The sequence below is a fragment of the Symphodus melops genome (genome assembly GCF_947650265.1).
Source record: "Symphodus melops genome assembly, chromosome: 8".
NCBI lineage: Eukaryota > Metazoa > Chordata > Actinopteri > Labriformes > Labridae > Symphodus > Symphodus melops.
Window position 1 is genome coordinate 7,627,057 of NC_136698.1, and position 20,586 is coordinate 7,647,642.

The window sequence follows — 20,586 nt, forward strand, 5'->3', positions numbered from 1 at the left end:
ACTAACATGACAAGAAAAATATTTTTTTTGATAAAAAGTGACAAATGAAAAATTTTGTATCACACTGCTTTATGGTTAGTTTATATATGTTTATGCAATGTAAGCTTCTTTTAACTATCCATTGGTTTATAGCTCTTTGACAGGAAACCAAAGAAAATAAATATATTTATTTATTGAGTTGCTCTGCAATCATATGGGCTTAAATTAATTAATTTGTTTAGTTTGCATAAATCTGTCAAATCATTAAACCAGTAATAAAACTATAAAATGTGACTGTCACTGGTTTTGCCTGTGGCACAACATTTAGTTTCGGTAGAGAAATGTTAAAGTTGAAGAAATGTATAGATTCTGTGCTATATGTTCATAACCCTAAACACAAACTGTCCTCAGAGGAGAATTTGGCTGCTGCACTGTTTGAAGATAAAATGCTACATGAGAAGTTATGGTAGCAAGTCTGCAACAGTAAAACCGTGACTCTCCTGGTAGCTTTTTAGCTCATCAGTAGCTTATAAGAGATTCCAGTTTCCAGAGACCCATTTTTTTCTTTGAATAAAGTTTGTGCATTTACAGTATTTCACAAAATATTGCATGGAATTGTTTCTCTTCAAATTTCACAACCCCTTCTCTACTTAAAAAAAATCCTTCAACTCGAAAATTACATGCAACCCGTTTATGCATCATGTAAGCTGTCAGACTTTACATGAACCCTGGTGTTTCAGGATGATTTTTCTGAAGCACTATTCAGAAAGGAACAACTGACAACAAAAAGAGCTCTATTTAATAATCTTTAAATGATATGGAACCAAGTAAGACAAGATATTGTAAAATGGAACAAACATTACAAGGTTTTTAAAAAGGCAACACTTCTGTATTGACAGAGAGTTTAGACTCTTTTTTTTTTCTCCCACAAGGGTATATTACATACAACACCTGAGTCAGAAAAATACATCTTCTCCAATGTTAATCTGATGAACTCAGCTTTTCATTGTCAAATACTTTAATTGGTTCATTTATTGTTTCTCAATTCCAAAAACTGTCAGTAAATTGTAGGGCTGCTGTATACTCAACATTTCCCAGAACCAAGACTAAGTAAAACACTTTCTTGAGGTGCTTGTTCAATCATAACTGATATTCGTGCAAATAATAGGTACTATTCACGTCTGTTTACCTCTGTTCTTATCTTTCCCTAAATGTTGATGTATTTGTTTTGATCTGTAAAGCACTTTGTAAACAATTGTTTTTAAAGGTGCTATCTATATACAGTATACTAATAGTTTTGGTAGAGACATTTGTTGTTGAAGAAATGTACAGATTCAGTGCTGTATGTTCATGACTATATACTCAAACTGCCCTCAGAGGAAAATGTGGTTCCATTAACACTGTCAGAAGATAAAATGCTAAATGAGAAGTTATGGTGGGGGGTCCGAAGCAATGAAACCCTAACTCTCCTGGTTGTTGTTGTTGTTGTTTTTTTTGTTTGTTTGTTGTTGTTTTTTTTAGCTCCAAACAGTGTCCAGAGACAACACTGTCTTTTGGATAAAAGACCATCTATCCTACAGTTCACCTTTAACTTAAGACACATGTAGCATTGAAAGTCAGGTCTGTGGAAATCCTATTGAGGTAGCATAAAGAACTCCCTAAATTGTGTTAAACAAGCACCACACACACACAAGAGCAGTATTGTGTGTTTCAAACACTTTGAAAACATTAAAGGTTTTGAATGCCTTCACACTTCCATAGTTCTGCTTCTGTTCTGGGAAATGTGTCAACCCAACACTCCAGTTTGAAGCAGTTATGAGCTACGCTATGAGATGATGTTTTCTGCCGTATTCCCTAAACCAGGTTACGTAAGTTTTACTGTGCAGTGCAGTAAGCAGTGAGTGACGCTGCGCCCGAGTATCAGCAGCTGAGGGAGGCTTAAAGAGACAACAGCAAAATCATAGCAACTTAGGGGGGGGGCAGGAGAAACGAAATGAGAGAGATACCGACGAACGAAGAACCATGACTTCGACTGGGTTTCGATAGTTAAGATACACAGGTAACATGCTCACTGTTTTACGGTATAAATATGTGCAGATATGTTGTTTTTTTTCTTCCGTCTTCACCGGACATTAACGTCCAATGCTAACGTTTCGTGCTACATTAGCATGCTAAGTGGCTAGCGTGTGTTGCTAAGCGGTAAAAGATCCCAAGCAGGCAGTCTGGTTCATTAGGATTAAGGAGTTGCCCAGAAGAGACCAGGATGAAGCCTTTAACTTAAAAGGGATACATGCAGGTGAAAAAAACATCACTTTATCTACACTTGACGATATTTACTCATTTCAACTTCACTTGGGGCGCTATAAATACTGTTGAGCATTTACTAACCAACCAACCAATCAATCAATATTTAATGCTTCCTTCTTCGGGTATTTCATATTGCATTGTTTGGCTTGGGGTTGGAGTTGTGTTATTATGGCTCAGTGTTGTTAACAGATTCGATGACTGGGTTTCATGAGGCGTTGCTGGGCCAAGAGGATCGGTGTTGTTTGGTAGGTGGCTAGCTCAGTTGGTTAGCTTTGATCAGCTGTATGACGTCTGGATTTAAAGTTTAACTTCCTCACGGGATGAACATATCAACCCCCGGTCCCTGCTGTATTTATGTAACTTTTAAAAGGGGGGCTTAATTAAAACAAACTTTCTACGACTGATTTGATTTGGTGCTAATTTCAGATGGCTAACTATCGTGGCCTTGTCCGCCTAACTAACCAGCTAGTCTTGTTATGTTCACCTCAGGTTTCCTGAAGGCTTATTCGACGGGGTTTGCTTGAAAGAGTTTGGATTCCCCCCTCTAATCTCTTATTTGTAACAAACTTATTGCTATCATGAGGGGAAAACAGCGACTTTTCCCCGAAACTAAAGCGACCTGACAGCTGCCAAGCTAGCTGGGTATTAGCTGGCATTAAAATGGTCATAATGAAGATATTATTTATTATTACAACACTGAAAAGGAAAATGTGTTAATATGCTCCCTTGTTTTATATGATTTGCTCTCAGTTGGGATGTTTGTTTATTCGAATTCGTCTTATATTGTGTTATTACTAAGCAATTCGAGAGGAAGAAAATACTTCAACCTAAGTGTTAGAAAGGTGTTTTATTCAGCTCAAAACAAAGTTTAAGTGAAGTCTCATTCACTGTTTGTTTCCCCCCGTATCTAAATTAAAGTCACTCATTTAAACCTGGTTAATATGTACGCTGTCACTGTGTTGTAAATGCATTAGTACCTTTTAGTAGTAGTATACACAACTTGATGAATAGAGGCAGTCTAGACCTACAGGCCAAGATTACAAAAGTCATTTTGATCTTTGTTGTTGTTTCTTCCTCCATTGTTTCTCAGAGTTAAACATCACACTTAGATTTAAAAATACATACTAATACAACTACTGTGGTTTGACATAGGTTTCAGTGGAAGTTGCGTTTCATTATCAATAGAATTTACCCTCTTGAATTATTTTAATTGTAGTTGTGTAATTGTGTGTCATTATATACAGTTAGTAATGTTGTGTCATGCATCAATAAAAAAAACATGACAGTGTCATTACTGGTTGCATACCTGGCATGCATATGTGCCTTTTCTTAGTTGTGGTACCATCATGCAAAATACAAACACATAATTTTCAGCTGATTTGTTGAGGTTTGTTATTGAATATTTGCCATCTCCAAAACTTTTCAGTCTCCAGCAGCAAACGTTATTTTAACAAAGCTTTGCCTCCTTACAGAAAATGTCTTCTAGGATTTTACATAGCATACACTGTCTGTAAAACTGATTTTAATCATATGGGTATCATGCCAATCCCCCTTTGTCATCAGATCTCTTTTGGCATTAATTTGAGTTTTATTGTGTTTCTATCACTTCTGTCAGACTAAGCTGAGCCACTTGTATACCAGACTGAGTGTCCAAATCCCTGAAATTACATAAGTCCCATTGATGCAAATGTTATGATGATGTGAGGCATTACAGCCGTCATTGATCCGTTTAAGTGCCTTGCCATAGGAAATAGTTTCTGCTCATCACGGGGGCCTGCATTACCTGGTATCTTCAGCACACTATGATCCCCAGATCATGGACATGGAGGCGTTAAGATGTGTAGATGTGATTGGGAGCAAAAAGATGCACAGGGAAGGACAAATTACAAAGTCAATGAAATAATGAAATTATATTATCAGTTTAGTTTGTTACTGGAACTGCTATTATAATTGTTTACTTTCATGTGTTAAAGTTTAACAGTTATTTATACTCAGCCTTTGAATTTGTTTTTTTTATTTTGAATGTATCTGAGGGACTCCTTGTCTAAAGAAGCTTTTGAGGAATCAGCACTACAGTAAACCTAATTTTAACTTTGCGTAAAAAGACTTCATGTTTTAATGTCTCCGTAGATAAAGTGTTTGGGGCAAGATCACGTTTGTTTTGTTTATGTTTTTTGATCTTTAAGGGCTTTAAACATGTTATTGTTAAAGCAAATAACAGGTTTTTGTTTTTCAAGATACTATATGGATGAGTGATGATTTGTATTCATATGTTGATTTGTGTTGTTCTTACAGGCTGTGCAGAAAAGACTGATTTCTCTCTATTTTGATTTTGCAGATCAAAGCCACCTTTTTTTCTTGTCATTTTCTCTCTGCTCTGGATTGCCTCATCTGCTGTGGACTTGAAACATGGAGAGAGTCCACTGTGTCACTGAAGGTTGACCAGAAGGAATGAGGCACTCCAGGAGATGTTCCCAAGTGGCCTTGTGGATGCAGTAGCTACGCTTCAGAGTGTGTTTTTATGACTAGTATTGCATGTGTGTCTGTGGGCACATCCTAGCACAACCTGCCTATTCCTCAGGCAGGGTTATGCTACTGTGAGACTGGAACCAGAGAAACACACAAGAAAGGAGGCCCTCAGGTAAACGAGGAACATAAAGCAACATCTGAAGTACCCAGCAGAAGAACTGTCTGATCAACATTCGGGACACTCCTGAACCATTTTAACAGCAGCACCTCTCCTCTGTCTTGTGAGATTTGTCCCAACCCCCTCCTAAAAGCCTCCTCGGTCGCTGCTATTGGAGTTTCTATGGTTTGAATGGCTGGAGAATAACCGTGGAGAGGCCAGGGTATCACAAGCTTATGGATTTTGACAAGAGAGGGGGCAAGGGAGAGACAGAGGAAGGGAAAAAGATGTCTAAGACAGCAGGCAGCAGGACTGGACATGGGGGCCGGAGTTCAGGGACCAATTCTGGAGTTCTTATGGTTGGCCCAAACTTCCGTGTGGGTAAAAAAATCGGCTGCGGGAACTTTGGAGAGCTGCGGTTGGGAAAAAATCTCTATACTAACGAATACGTGGCCATCAAATTGGTAAGTGCATCCTCAAGGTCTGTGAAGTAGCACAGAAATATAAACACAAGGTTCCCCTCAAGCACCACACTGCGTTTAAGTTACAACTCCAGTCTGAATAGTTTAGCTTACCTGACGTTGAATATGCGTTATGAGCATTTAAATTCATAAAAAAAAAAAGATTGTCATATGCAGCAGACATGGGAAGAAACTGACACACACACACACACACACACACACACACACACACACACACACACACACACACACACACACACACACACACACACACACACACACACACACACACACACACACACACACAGATTGGCCTCATGTTCTGTTAATGAGTCAACCATACTCTGCCTGTCTTACTAAACAGCTGAAAAAGAGTGAGCTAAGACAAGACCGGATCAAATCATGAACCACGTTGAGACTGCTGTTTTAGTTTTTAAAAGCATTTATTCAATAATTTTAGCTATTTATAGAGCATCTTAGAACTTGTAGAAAGGTTATCTTGCTGTCCCTTGGGGACATTTTCATTTCTCTTATTAAATACAGTGTACACTATCTTGTAAAAAGCTTCATTTATAACATGAACCTATATTGCATCTTCCTCAGTCAGTAGAGTGACTCTTAATTTAGCTTGAAGGATTTCCTTATAAGCAACCGAAGATATACTGTGTCTTTTAGTTTTGTGTCAGCTTTTTTTTTTATAGAGCCAACGGTTTAGTAGCATTTACTCAGACTAAAAAAAAACAACAACACATGCAGTGTCAAGCCTCTTTTCTATTCTTTGAATTTAGGCCAGCAAGCCGCTGTTCAACCACTTCCTTTCCACATCAGCTTTTTCCCCTTACCATCTTTCTTTGCTACAAATATGTTTCCAATTGTAGCACTTTGATCACTGTGGTGGATATCTTATTTTTTTGTAAACAACAAATTACTGTAGTCAAATAGTCGTACTAAAGCTGACGGGAGCTAGGCGTCATCTCGACCACGTCTGGTCGGTCTATACTTCTTCTTACGTTTGTATCTCCCAGCGAGGTCATTATCTCAGAGCGGGTATCCAGTCCACTGAAGACTTTGCTAACCACACAGAAGACAGAGGTTAGCAAACAGCCGTAATTGCCGTTCTCCTTTTTTTTCTTTTTTCTTAAATCTTTAGTTGTGCTTGCTGCTTCTCCCCCCCCTTTGCCTGTGAAACCTCCCATCTGTTTGGATATTTATATCCCCACCGTGTCCTGCTATATCTGGCTCTGGCATTAGGGCCATGACACTGCTCCACAGCTCTCTTGGCCCACTGGACCTAACGTTTATCTGCATGTTAAAAAGTGAGACGAGGTGCTTATGGTGTAAAGAAACATGACGAGTCCCGGCTAATGGTTCATCCTGAGTGTGAGAACTCCAGGTGTGTTTAAAGTTTGTGTTAGACGACAGTTTTTCAGATCGTGGATTTTTGTTATGATGAATCTATAAAAGTTCATTCTTGCAAAATAAATTCTAAAGCGTGCTCTCAAGTTGTGTTCTTGTTCACTGGTGTTATCACTTCTGACACAAGTAGAGGGATTCTACCCCGTCGATTCTTGGGGTCACCAGGACTCTAGCACGCTTCTCTGTCCACGTGTCTGTCCGTCCCTGATCTCTCTGCTCTCCCACTGAATGCTGCTGCCTGTCAAGAAAGGCCTTTTGTTTTTCAGTTGCTGAGCTCTTCCCTGCAGGATAACACAAATAACAGCCCTGTTACCTACAACCACTTGCTAACACATATTTGACAAGAGTTGGGTGTTCGTCAGTCTATTTGACTACAGTAATTTGTTGTTTCTTGAATTTCCCTCGGGATCAATAAAGTATCTATCTATCTATCTATCTAGTTCCTCCCTCCCTCCTCAATAGAATCCAAAAACAGGAAAACGCGGTTTGATGAGTTTGTTGCCCAGTCTTTTTGCTTGATTTATAATTAATTAACTGAACATTTAACTTAAACACATCTGTACTCTGATACAGACTTTGAGAAGTAACACATTCCGTCTCAAATTTCCCTCGTCATTAAAATTTAAGGAGAGACAAATGTTTTCTTAGCTAATAAATCACTCGTCAATCACTTTCTTTTACTTAATGGCTGTTTGAAAGAAGTCTTGCTGATCTACAAGTAAAAAAAACTAAGATAGCAAAGTGTGATTTGTTATCTGGCTGGCTAAACCTAGTTTAATCTACCTCCAATAAAGTGGAGATGTCAGCCTCTACAGAACAGCACACAGTGATTACTCAGTGCGGAGCTGGTGCATTTATGTACTGAGAGTTTTTGTGTGCCAGCCAGTGTTGCAGACTAGTGCATGTGGGTGGTGCCTGCCTGCACCTGGGACAAAGGTGAATGCCAGTGTCACCCTGCTCCACCACGTGACAGCACGAAGGGGAGCATACATGGGCAGGCCTGCTGCACGAGCAGCGGGCCTGGAACTGCTGTGAGTGTGGCTGCAAAAGGCAAGGGAGAAACGTCCGAGTGCAAAAAGCTTGTCTTTGTTAGCACACAGTGGTTCAGTCTTTGGTTCAGCTGGATGCTTTCTCACACTGACAAACGTCTGTGTGATGGAGGCTGCAGCATATAGCTGCTGGTATTGGTACATTGCAGGTTTAACTCCCAAAGGGGGATCCCAGCGTCTTAAAGAAACAGCAGCATTGAATTTCTGCTTTCTGCCAAGCCTTACATTAGAGCCATTGAAGTAAAGGACACAACCATCTCACACACTCCCATGGCTTGATGACATAACTGTCCACTGAGAAAATGACCATCTAATCCCCCCCCCCCCCCTCCCTCAGCACAGAGTCATACTATTTTTATTCAAACACGGGCTAGTTAGGTGTTGTTATTTTTCTGTCTCTTATCTTATGCCAATATCTTAATTGTACTCTTTATCAAGGTCATCTGCCTGCTCATAACCCAATCAATTTGTTAGCATTGTGTGCAGAACACAAGTAGTCGGCACATGATCCATTATTTGAGCTTTGGAATCCTGTTGAACAGACACCTTCACCACCCCTTTCTGCAAACAGTTTGAGTTACAGCTTGTATTTAATTATAGCTTCTCTTCGTGTAGCTAGTTATTCATTGACTAGCAGGAGGCACCTGGGAGACATGTTGCCTGTATAGCCAGTGCTATCACTAATAAAAAAAAAAAAAATCAATTGATGGCCCCAGGTGGTTACAAACAGTTTTGACAATGATGAGTAGCTCTAATATCTGCACAACATGGCAGGAGAATAAGTCAGAGTTATAAGGTCGGGACTTATACTGCAGCACAGAAGACAATAAATAAAGGCTGGGCATTGTGTGTCAGCATAGTACAGAGCAGTGTTTCACCCTGTGTGCTGTATGTTTGTTTGCAATGATTGTTCAAAGCACGGCTGGATTTCATGCTTAAAAATGAAACGTGCCTTTGCTCACAAGAAAACGAGGTTCGCTCTGGCTTCTCATTTTCAGCTTGTGACTTTGATTACTCCGAAATCAACAAGTGAGGCTGTCGACTTCTTTATCTTAAGAAAACTGAGGTCAATTCACTGAGTTTGACAAAGTAACCTTGCTTTGAATTGTAAATGTGCTCTACAAATATCTGTATTGTTTGCTCTTGAACATTTTCATTCATCATATTTGAGAAGTACCACTCTGCCTTATTCAAAGAGATTCTATACAAGTCAGTTGATATTGACATTCAAGGCTCCGTACATTAGGAGCGTGCACAAACCACACTAGACTAGCAGCGCCTTAAACATATTAAAGTTTTAAAGTTTTGAATTTTTCCTTAGCTTTTTCTTTGACTTTGCGAACACAGTTTAGGTTTGACATAAATGCATATTGCATTCTAAAAATCCCTCCTGTACTGTTTGGTATGTAATCATTTGGTATGTGTCTGACAGACTTGTGTTTTCTCTGGCTGAGTCACTGGTGCAGAGGCACAGGACTAAGGTGGTGTGAAGCTGCTTACTGTGCTGGTCAGTCGTGATACTCCGAAGGAAATCTGAGGTGTTGCACTAAACTACGTCTGCCGCCTACTGAAGCATGATAAGCAGCTCGTGTTGCAAGCTAGCTCAGCAGCTTACACCAGCTCTTCATAAGGCTGTTGTCGAAGAACTGTGAAACCACAAAAGCTCAGTCGGCTTGTTTGGCCGGAATTTAAGTGGCATTTTGACGAATTAAGTTGCTCTTCCCTCCTTGTTTGGACTCCCCAGGGAGCATGCTGGGCGGCCTAAATGAATAAATCCATGGATGTCAACAGCATGTAAAAGCCTACCTTCAGTCAACTAGCTAATCCTCTAATGAACTAGAAGTAATCAGCAGCACAGTGCTTTGACACAGACAGACTATGTTGCTCTAAGCATGATTAAGTAGCACTCATAAAACCTGCACAGCAAAGTCTGAATGTTGGTGACTTCAAAGTTGCAGCAAGAAAGATGTCAGTGTTTAAAGTAGAAAAACAGGAGTGTAAAACCCAACAAGAGAAGGGTCTGAACATGGTGGAGGGTGTGTGCCTGCAAAGCAGCGAGTACTGTGTAATTTAAACGTTTGTGTGTTTTCTGGTTCAAGGCAGAGCACCATCATGTTTTCATTGAGGAGTTTCAATGTCGCTGTATTTAAAAGGAAATCTATTTTATATTAAAGGCCCTAGGTAAAGTCTTCTCATGCATTCTTATGAGCTTTTGGTTTTGGCCACAAGTCAACACTGCACTGTTCTGTCAATGTTTTTTCATACCATCATAGAAAAGTTGTAAACTTGTGTGAAAGGAGTGCAAACTCATTTGAAAGTGTCCAGTGTACCATCAGGACAGTGCCAAGTTTGAATTGCTGAACTGATTCCTTTTAGTTCCTGCATGTTTAGTTCTTATTATTAAAATCTTTTTGTGTTGTTTTATTGGTATTGATCTATTATTATATTATTATTGCCCTTACTTTTTAATATGCTCCAATATTTTCTTCCTTTTTATGGCTAACTAGCCCTCTTGATTGAGTTGTATTCTTTTAGATTTTTTTTCTTCTTCCTGCTCTTACCTCGGCACCATTATAAATTTCTTTCAATCTGTTTTCAGAGGACTGAAATTAAAGGGAAAAAAAAGCTGATGATGATACCATCTTTGTCAACAACAACGAGGGAGGAGAAACGAATGACCTATGCCACAAGACTCGTTATTCAAGAGTAGAATTTGAGGTCTGGAGCAACTGCTCATGCCAGGACATGATTCCTCTTAATGTTTCTCTGTAAGATAAATAAATTAAAAGTATATATTAAGCATACAGATCTACAAGGCAATTTGAACCAGAGTTGAAGTGCTGTAGAAGGCTGAGACAACAACAACCTCTATGTTGTAATGTTTAGTGTGCTATGGTTTAGTAATATTTTTTAATTTTAGATTGGTTCCAGGCTGGAAGTTAAACAAATGGAGTGCACAATACCGAATACATTGTTATGGCATGGCTCTCTCTTATATCAAATGACAAAGGAGACTAGCCTCCTGGGTTCGTGTGAATGGAACTTCCCATGGCTGTGTCGATCACCGCTAACAGTGTGCTGCGTTTGCCTTCTCTCACTGCAGCTGCTGAGTTCAGCATGTTTATAAAAAGACAGCCCAATATTTTCTTTTACAGAATTTATGAAGCCTGCTTATTTGTATAGATTTTTGTTGTTGTCCTGGTAGCAAATGGCAGGGGAGTATTGAACTCTGATATGTTGCGTTGGCATATGCTTCTCCAACTTCCTGAGTCTATACCCGGCCAATTTAACACCAAATACAAACAAAAGAAATGCAGGTGTTGTTAGTGATTATTTTAGGGCCTCAATTTTAAAAAAAAAATTATTTAAAGCACCAATATGTAACTTTCACACCTGCACATTGTAGTTTAAAGGATTATTTAATAGCAAAAAAGGGAGAAGGATGTCTCTCCTGTGACCACAGTGCGGTGGAGAGAAAGAGATTTACCGTAAGAAGCAGAGTGTACATCCCTGCAGATATTAATCATAGCAGGCTGCAAATGAATGTTGATATTGTACATTTATCGGTGTCATTGTTGTCTCATGTTTAGCAGCAAGTTCAAAAAGTCATCAAACCGAAATTAGGTCTCAGATTTGAATAAAGATAAACAAATCAATTCATCTTAAGCCAAAGAGCAAAATATTTTCTTGTTGATCTTCAAGTTAACTTTATACTTTTGGAAACAACCTACGTCAACTACCATAACAATCATGGCAATCCTTGAATATGCATAGGTTCTGCATATGCCAAAAGTTTGCATCCTGTACTATTACCGTGTCTTTTCAGTTAGTTTTGGGGTTTAGCTTTTCACCCTCTGCTCGTAAACAGATACATGTTATCTAATGTGGGCATCAAAGTGCAACAAACCCAATTCCTAAATTGTTGTTTTAAAACCCAAGTTATCTCATGAAGACGTGTAGTATAGAGATCATTAATAAAACTCAAGTTATTGTACTCAAATACTTGATTTGGTATGGCTCTTTAGATTAAAAAGGTATTGTCCACTTTTTGACAAAGTCTTTGGATTCTCACGTCAATGATAAAAAAAACAAAAACAAAACATGCAATTGATTTCTGACTCTGCCTTTTATCATTCATTGCTGCTATACTGGAGTGGTCTCCATCGGAGTGTGTTAAATCTGAGCTGACACAGGAGAAGTGCTGGGCACCAGCCAGCTGTTACTTCTTACACCACTCGCTCTTTAACACCAGCTTCAAACCACAGACACCTCCGATCATAAAGACTAACCCTCCACCACTCCACATACACACGTATTTCACTTTTTACCCATTTGCATTGTCGTTTGTGTCACAAGTTTCGGTATGAAGGCCGCAGTGTGACTCTTCCTTTGCCTTCGTCATGTTAACCACTTTGTGGTCAACACTGTTTGTCTACTTTCTTTTGTCTCTTTCTTCTCATAACGGATATCCCCAATTCTTTTAAGTTATCCATTACTTGTTTGTCGATAAATGTTTCATTATCTTTTCACCTTTTCTCTTTTATGTTACTGTTGTGTTATCTCGGCAATAAAGGCAAAGAAAATGACGGCTGTTCAGTGGAGATGCTATGTTGACATTTGAGTTTCTCGGTCTAAGATGAGATGAGTCACATTGCCAGTTGCATATTGTGAAATGGTTTACTGGGAGTCAAGCAAAGGTCAGGGTCTATTCTTGGCCTTGTGCATAATGCTGGGCCTGTCCCCCTGATCATGGCACACATAGGCATACATATGCACTCATTCAATGTCATTCTGGATTTCTAAATGGTATACAAAACAAGTGTTTATGTGTTACGTTACACCACCGCAGCTGTCTGCTTCACTGTACCATGACCTTTTGAAATAGAGGATATTGTTCATGGAGTCCAAGGGTTCCCTCCTTTTTTTTCTCTTTTACTACTGTTCAGCATAATGTGTCCAGTAACGTGTGTGCAATCAGTAATGATGGACTCTTAACAAATGCAATCACCAATATTAATATTTAACCATAGACTGTTAATATTAATGGACGAAGCCTGAATGATGTCACCCATCCGTTAAAGGCTGGGGGCCCCGGAGGCTCATTGGCAGCAGCCGCTGCCGCCATGCTGGAAACGCTGTCTCACCCTAACGTTCAGTCAACCCCACAACAGGCTAAGAGCTGGAGCTGAGGCTGGTTTTAAGCGCGCGCCCACCTGTCAACCATCTATGATGACGCGCATCGTTCATAAAATCAAAACAGAGACGTGTAATAAAAACTCACCCCATGTACAGCGTTTGCTCATGATGACAATAACTAATCGCACCTATCTGTTCTTGTACCAGGCTGTAAACTTTCTGGCTGTGGTGTGTATGTGACTTCCACGGATCCTGGAGCCGGCCTCAAGCAGACCCTTAAAGTGCAGGATTTTGCACTTCCTCATTAGCTTTATTGTTCTAGTTCAGTTCATTAGTAGTGTGAGAATAGTGTGTCATCTTAACTCTATGTACCTCTACCTCTGAAAAATGATCCCTTCAGGTCTGTTTTTCAATAAACGTTGACCCTGTTTGGGCCTTGACATCACTGATTTTAGATAATAAACCCACTAGTAACCTATTAAAGTGTTCAGCCATATTGATTAAGGCACAAAATGAATAAATCCAGCTCCAGATTAGGTCTCATTTGACAGAATAGGCCCTCTACCGTACATGTGTTTGACACCCCTGGTCTACACAGTGTCTAATGAAAGGTAAATGTTGATCAGTGATTGCAGAACCCAAGTGGATGCCAATCGAATAACTGTTCTGTCCTCAAATAAAATACAGTGAGTTTACGGTCAGAGTTAGTCAGGACTGGATTCATTCAGCGAGGTCAAGTCTGATCTTGCTCATCACTGTTGCAGCAGAGATCAGATTTAGCCCTGATGACATCATATGCAGAGTTAGTTAATCCCAGAAAGAGGACTCTGTGTGGATGAAGCGGGCCATCACCCCCCACACAGGTTAACATGCAGAAACCATCACGTAATCAGTGATGACATAATCATATATTTGCTTCAAGTGTTTCACTCTAAGAGGGATCCTTGATATGGCATGCAGCCTCTCATTCTGCATCCACCCCATGGCTGTTGTAGCTGCAGGATTTGATCCTACTGGAGACCTACTTCAGCACTTTTACCAACAAATCTGTAAGCTTTTAAGCGTTGAGCCGCTGCTGGCATAACTCAGTTACCACAATTTATTATCCCATATTGTTACCACAATGTATTTCCCCATATTGTAAGTGAAGTTGAGCCAATTATCAGGGCAAATGTATTTCATGGTGAATACATTGTTAAAAGGCAAACCAACACAAGCTGAAGATGAGCTGTTTTAGTCTCAACAAAAATCAGAGAAAACCAAACTTTCTTTGCTTAAGGTATTGCATCTTCGCACACACTTTTTTTCAACACTTTTGGTCTTTTAAATCTAATGCACGCTGTGTTCATGTGCTAAATGAAATGTGCTACCATTGCTTTGTTTTTGGTACAAAAAAAAATGCCTTCCAGTATCACTTCAGGTCCCAAAGGCACATCTTTTAACCATTCTTTTATTTCTTTTAAACACAAACAAGCCAGCCTCATGGAGTATATGGCTTAGTAATGCTATATGTGAAGTTTCGCAGGCTAACAAGCTCGCTCAGCTGTTATTGGGGCACAGACAAAAAATTAATAGAAAAGGTAAATGCAACAGCAAAGAGCCCAACATTATTGATAGTCAGTGCATGGCGGCAGGATGATGGATTTGACTTAGTGATAGTTTGATTGAAGTTCCTTGCTGAATCAGGCAGGAATAACTTTTACTCGGTTGTAATACATCAGTTGAGAATGTGCTTGTCACAGCCATAGACAAAGACTACAGTGACAATTGTACTTCAGATGTATTGAACTAGGTCCACAGTCAGCAACACACAGGGCTGCACTGTGTAGAACAGCTGAGGTGAAGAGGTTCCTGTAGCAGCAGGTCAGACAGAGAAGGGCCCTTCTGGCCTGTGGGTCAGCTGCCCCGGACACAGGCCAGCACACATGGCAAAGAGCTGTTCCTTGCATGACAACACACGGTGTAACAAAAACTTCATGCAAGTTTAACAACTGCAGACAGGATGAAGAAACACGGGATTGGTTTAAGTTATCAGAAAACTATTTGTGCCTCAGATAAATACAGAGAGGATACAAGCAGCAGTATGTGTTAAAAATGAAAATACGTTTGAGCAGAACTTGACATTACAGTACATATCTTTTGGAAAAAACGCTTCTATCGTTGGATCACCCCACCTCACGGAGTACTTACAACATGTTCTGCTAGGGGCAGAAGCTGAGAAAAATCCTTGTCATATGTTACATCAGACATTTGCAGCATGGCCCTCGTCATTTACACAGCCATAGCTTATCCCATCTGCTGGGAGTAGAGATGACTCTTAAGTACGTAAAGCTGCCATAAGCCTCTGTTTCCTATTGTAAGCTGTTTTAAAGGGTCCTGTGGTTTGGTGCCATCTGTTTTCACTCATTATTTATATATTTTTTCTTTTCTTTTCCTCTCCTCCCTGGCATGGCCCGACTTGTGCGAGATGTGCTCGCTCTCTGCGCTCATGTGGGAGGTGGATAACGATACAGCAGTTCCCAGATCTGCCTCCCAGACTGGTCACGTGTCGTCCTCCTACAGGCCTCCACTCCTCTGTGCTGCCTCCTGTCTTTCATTCTCTGTTTTCTAGCCCCTGGCACATTTGTTCTTACTTATCTGGTACTCCTCTTTGTGAGCATTACCTTGCAGAGGATGATAGATCAACATCGTGTGCACTATTTAATGTCTGTGAGAGCAACTGTTGGCTTTCAAGGGAATGTATAGATCTAAACTACTCATTTGCGTCACTTGAAAACCAGTAATGCATTTTGGATTGTAGAATAACGGGTATAGTCATTGAATTATCATTCATTTTCTCAGCGTTTACCCTGCCATACCTCTACTGTATATTCGGGGGGCGGTCCACTTTAAATACTGTATACTATAAGATAAGTTATTCAAACATTTTCAATTATGTATGGCTGCTTAGGGGAACATTATGTTACACAGTGAAGCCCTCTTTTCTTCAACCATCTCCACTAAGTCTGTGTTCGTAATGTCCGTTTTATATCCGTAACTTTTTAATATGCAGCTGTGCACATGGATATTTTCCAGATATTCTTATGAATGAGATACCTTCTGGCTAAAAAAACAAACAAACTTAAAACAATATAAAAAAACCCATCTTTTGATTGCAGCTTCAGGTGAAAGCACAGAACACATGGAGTCGGATTGAGAAGAGTCAGAATGGAGAGTCTCTTGCTGTGTTCAACACAGACCGTACCTTTTGAGTGTTAACTCCAAAGTGTTATGAAGGCACCAGAGGAGAAAATGCTGCTGATTTGATAAAGTCCTAATGGAGTGAATGTGGGAGCTTAACAGCTTTCGGTTGACATAATTGAAAGTAGAAGTGCTCTGGAATTTGATGCACATGGGAAACGACTTCAAAGATAAATTCTCTCTTCTGTCTAAACTTGACGACTTGTTAATCTGAATTCTCATTATTAACTCTGTTAAACGTGTAGGTAGGTTAATGCAATACCTTTCCCTGTATCTGTCTTCACTGGCCAGATGTTTATCAGTTAAGATGGTCAACCTTTCATTTTCCTACTTGAATTGGAAACGCATGGCAGAGCTTATTTGATCAGTTTGCACCCATGTGAATTCAGTACTGACAGCAGCCTGTAAAAAGGGCTATATCACTTTTCTGACTTCAACACAGTTTGCGGTGCAGCTGTTGAAGATTATGGAAAGGAATTAAGGTGTATGTGTCTGTCTGCATGTTCTGTCTTTTTCACGTTTCTCTGTAATGCCCTTGTCATCATAAGAGTGCGGTTAATCAGATTTATATTTTAGGCTGTAAAGCCGGAGCTCAGGATGTCTTAACAGTATGTCTTAGTGGGTCCATTATCAGCCATGTCATCATAAAAGCCGACTGTTCACCAGCTTGAACTGCTCGTTATCCGCTCACATCCCACAAGTCTGACCTGAGACCTAATTTGAATTCTATTAGGCAATAGGCATCGGGATAAGAAATGCATTGTTATACAAGGTAATTGAAAATGGAGGTGATCATAAATTGTATGCAAGGTTGTCACTCAGAAAATCTGCTTCACCTGGAGTAACACATTCAAAGCCCAGTCAGTTGTGCTACTGTGATGTTCAATTCAGTCTTCAATGTTCAAATACTTCAATGTTTTTGTCGTTAGAAACCCACAATAATGTCTGAGAAGAATTCTTCTCGACAGGGTTAATACCCAACACATAAGTTGTAGATGGGGAATAGTGACATTCACTGACTTGTGAGCTTTGTAATATTTATGCTCTTTTTGTTGCTTCTCTTTCAGGAACCTATAAAGTCCAGGGCACCACAGCTCCATTTGGAATATAGATTTTACAAACAGTTGGGAAATTCAGGTAAGAGATGCACAGCCTGCAGGTTATTGTTCTCTGATACACAACACATCAGTCCTGACTCAGATCTGAACAAGCCTTTTCAGCACTGCATTGTTCTGAATACTTACCAGTAAATAAGCTAATGTGCAATTAAAGAGCCAGAAAAAACATGGTACACAGACATCATCCAACTTTTAACTAACAATCCAAAGAGAGAATATCTGCTGCAGTGACTCTCTAACAGGTAAAGAATACACCCAAGTATGTGAGAACAACTACATTATCTTAAAAAAAAAAGTAGTTCTCTGTAACAAAAGCGTATCAACCCTGTCATTTATTTAACATACGTTATAATAAATAAACCAAATTAAAACAGCACGACTGTGATTTTAAAAATGATCTACTCCTATTATTCAGTAGCAATGTCTTCTTATACTTTCAAACTCTGCATTATTGTCAGCATTAATCACCTGCAAATATTCACACAGAAGTCTATCAGCTGTGTACAGGAAAGGAAACATCTCTAAAATACAACATGCTAAAAAAAACCCAATTTTCTCTCTGTTTTACCTACCTCCAATCTAGTTTTTAAATGTTATTTCAATTAGATGTCAAATCTCAGGCAGAGTTCGCAGAAGGAAGGGCAGCTTGCAGTTGACTCATGCGCTCTCACAGTCTGACTTGTGCTGGTAACAGAGGAGGCAATCATGAATAATAGAAGTGCAGAAATGGATTCTTTTAAGTTAACAAGTTTAAAATGTCAGAGCGGAAGTGTCTGACAGGGTGTATGCTAAATATGTGGATTTATTTCACTAAATGATTTGAAGGACAAAGTCTGTTAGGCTTATGGGAGACAATTCATTGCAGTAAACATTATGATTATGTACTGTATGCCACTGAATGTGACCCCACTGTTCAAGCTCTAATTGTGGAAAAATGATTTGAGTAAAGTAAATTAAGCTTTGTACCAGATTTACACTTGAGTTGCATTACAGCTATTTGTCAGTGTTTTTATGTTGTGTTAGTACAAATAAGATTAACATTCCTCTGTAATCCTCCAATTATCACAGATTGTTTTCATTAAAGTCACAGTATCAGTTTAGGAAAATGACAGTTCTTGTTTAAGAAACTAGGGATGCAAGAATTCTCAACATAATGTTGAAACTGTTCAGTGAGGCACCCATGATTCAGTTCGCTTGTGATTTGGGTTTTTCACTTTTGCAGCTATCTTCCATGCGTTGCATTTCTTTCCAAAATGGCTGTTTGTGTGTCCTGGGTGAACAAAGTCTTGTTGCAAACATTGTTTTGGATTCTTAATCTTTTGCTATTCCTGTAAAAACTGCCAAAAAATAAATACCATAAAAGAAAATTCTCCCAACATTGCGGGCGGTCAGAACCGAACCGAACCAAACCGAAAACGACGACCAAAAAGCAGAGGTATTTGTCAAACTGTTGGCTGACTGTATTATTGCATCACTACTGAAAACTGTCTATGTAGTTTAACATGGGAGGCAGAAAAGAGGCAGTTTCATGTCTATCATCAATGTTGTGGACATGTAACACCAGGGGGAATGGATACATGAGTGCAACTTAAATAGCAGCTTTCTTCTACCTGAGGCAACATTTCACAGTGAGTTTGTTTATCTCTCTGCATCCCTGCGTGGTACTGGCAGTTATGAAAGCCTGCGTCGTCTTTCACATTCACCTCTGTGGTACCCAAAGTATTTCCTCTCCTGCAGCACCGTCCACAACATGTTAATGTGCTGTGAAACATAGCTGGGGCTCCACGGGAGAGAGGGCAGGGAATGGTCGAGGACTTGTATTTCACTGCACTGCCTTGTTGATGTAAGTTTGTCAAGGTACAGGCATTTATTTTGATGGCTCACAAAACTTGTGTCCTGTCATAATGCTAAGTGTAGTCCAACTGAATGACAAAGGTGGTAGCTTATGCTAGCGAACAGCAGCTTGGGCTGTACACCTCAGTCATTTTCAGCATAGAAGGGGCAAGTGGGACCTCTTTCTTACACACATTATTACACATACATGTTGTTCACTGTGACATGTACATGTTAATCATTGTGTAGCAAAACATATTTAAAAATGTGCTCAGTTCAGTTTTTACATTTTGATGGTATTATGTGTGTGTGGTTTAGTTTTTCTTTCTAAGACTGATGTAGGTGCTTTGCACTGATCCTACATCATCGGGAAACTGTGTGTGTGTGTCTTGGTCTAATTTAGTGACACGTGCCAGAGCAAAACCATCTACTGTGGATAAGGAGGTGGGGCATTAGGGCATTCCTTGACTATTTATAGCAAGCCCTTCACAAGCAGCCAGGCCACCATGGTGAGGTCTGCTTGGAAAGCTTGCACTTGTATAAAAACCAGATCCCTACAATAGCAATACAGTAATTCTTCAGAGGTGTATACTGTCTCTATTGCAGTGCACAGTATATCAATAATGGTGGCACTCTGTGTATGTGTGGAGTCCTTTTTATTTCTTGAAACAGCTGATGACATTTATAATTATCATAAAAATCTTCAGTTGTTGCAGTGACGTGTCATATTACAGTCAAAGTGTGATTCGCCTATATGTCATTAATAATGGTTGTTAAAAAATCCTCCCACTGTGATTCAGCCTTTCATGACTCAAATGAAACATTGAAACAGGGTCAGCAAATAATGACACCTGCCAAGATTGGAATATAAAGCAAGTGACAGTTTGTAATGTATTTTTTTGTTTGTTTTTATTCCAGTTTTAATGTTGCACACTGAGCAAGATAAACTGTACGTAGGTAATTCGAATCATCTAAACGTGGTGCAACAACATCACCGCCCAACTGAGCAGGCTGACGACTGGCTGCTCCATGATGTGACAGGAGGGTTCACTTGACTGTGTCGCATGGAAGAAATCAAGGCCATATATTTTCTCTACTTAGGTAGTCAATTCAACCCAGATCGTTCATGGCGATGCAAGAAAACTTATCTGCACACTTTACACTCTCTGTCCAGAACACATCGCAGCTGTTGGGAATTCAGCCTTAGAGTCATATACACTACTGCTGGTGTCATTGTTGCTTTGAGTAGATATACAGTTCTTCTAATTGATATATTCAGTAGTTGTCGAAAGTTGCAGGTGGTTGTGAAGTAAATGTTGTAATAGCATGTAGCTCCTTCTTAAGTCACATTACCTCTGTTATCAGGTGAACAGCTTCAACACAGACCATTATTACAGACATTTCTTTGAGGTTTAAAAATG

At 39.6% G+C, this 20,586-nt stretch overlaps 1 protein-coding gene and 1 long non-coding RNA gene across 5 annotated transcripts in view; both read left to right on the forward strand.

Annotated features, from left to right (window-relative positions):
* The first annotated feature begins 1,758 nt into the window (after positions 1–1,758).
* Positions 1,759–20,586, forward strand: part of csnk1g2b (casein kinase 1, gamma 2b) — a 32,179-nt gene continuing 13,351 nt past the window's right edge. The window contains exons 1-3 of one of the 4 annotated variants that reach the window (XM_079349805.1): positions 1,759–2,038; positions 4,625–5,376; positions 17,282–17,351. In XM_079349805.1, the coding sequence (XP_079205931.1) occupies positions 5,149–5,376; positions 17,282–17,351 (298 nt within the window). In that variant the 5' untranslated portion in view covers positions 1,759–2,038; positions 4,625–5,148. The remainder of the gene's footprint in view (positions 2,039–4,624; positions 5,377–17,281; positions 17,352–20,586) is intronic. The other 3 variants (XM_079349804.1, XM_079349807.1, XM_079349806.1) reach the window with 3 other exon arrangements.
* Positions 7,482–10,262, forward strand: LOC306827768. Its single transcript, XR_013779667.1, has 2 exons — positions 7,482–9,922; positions 9,965–10,262. It is a non-coding gene; the product is annotated as an uncharacterized lncRNA (long non-coding RNA).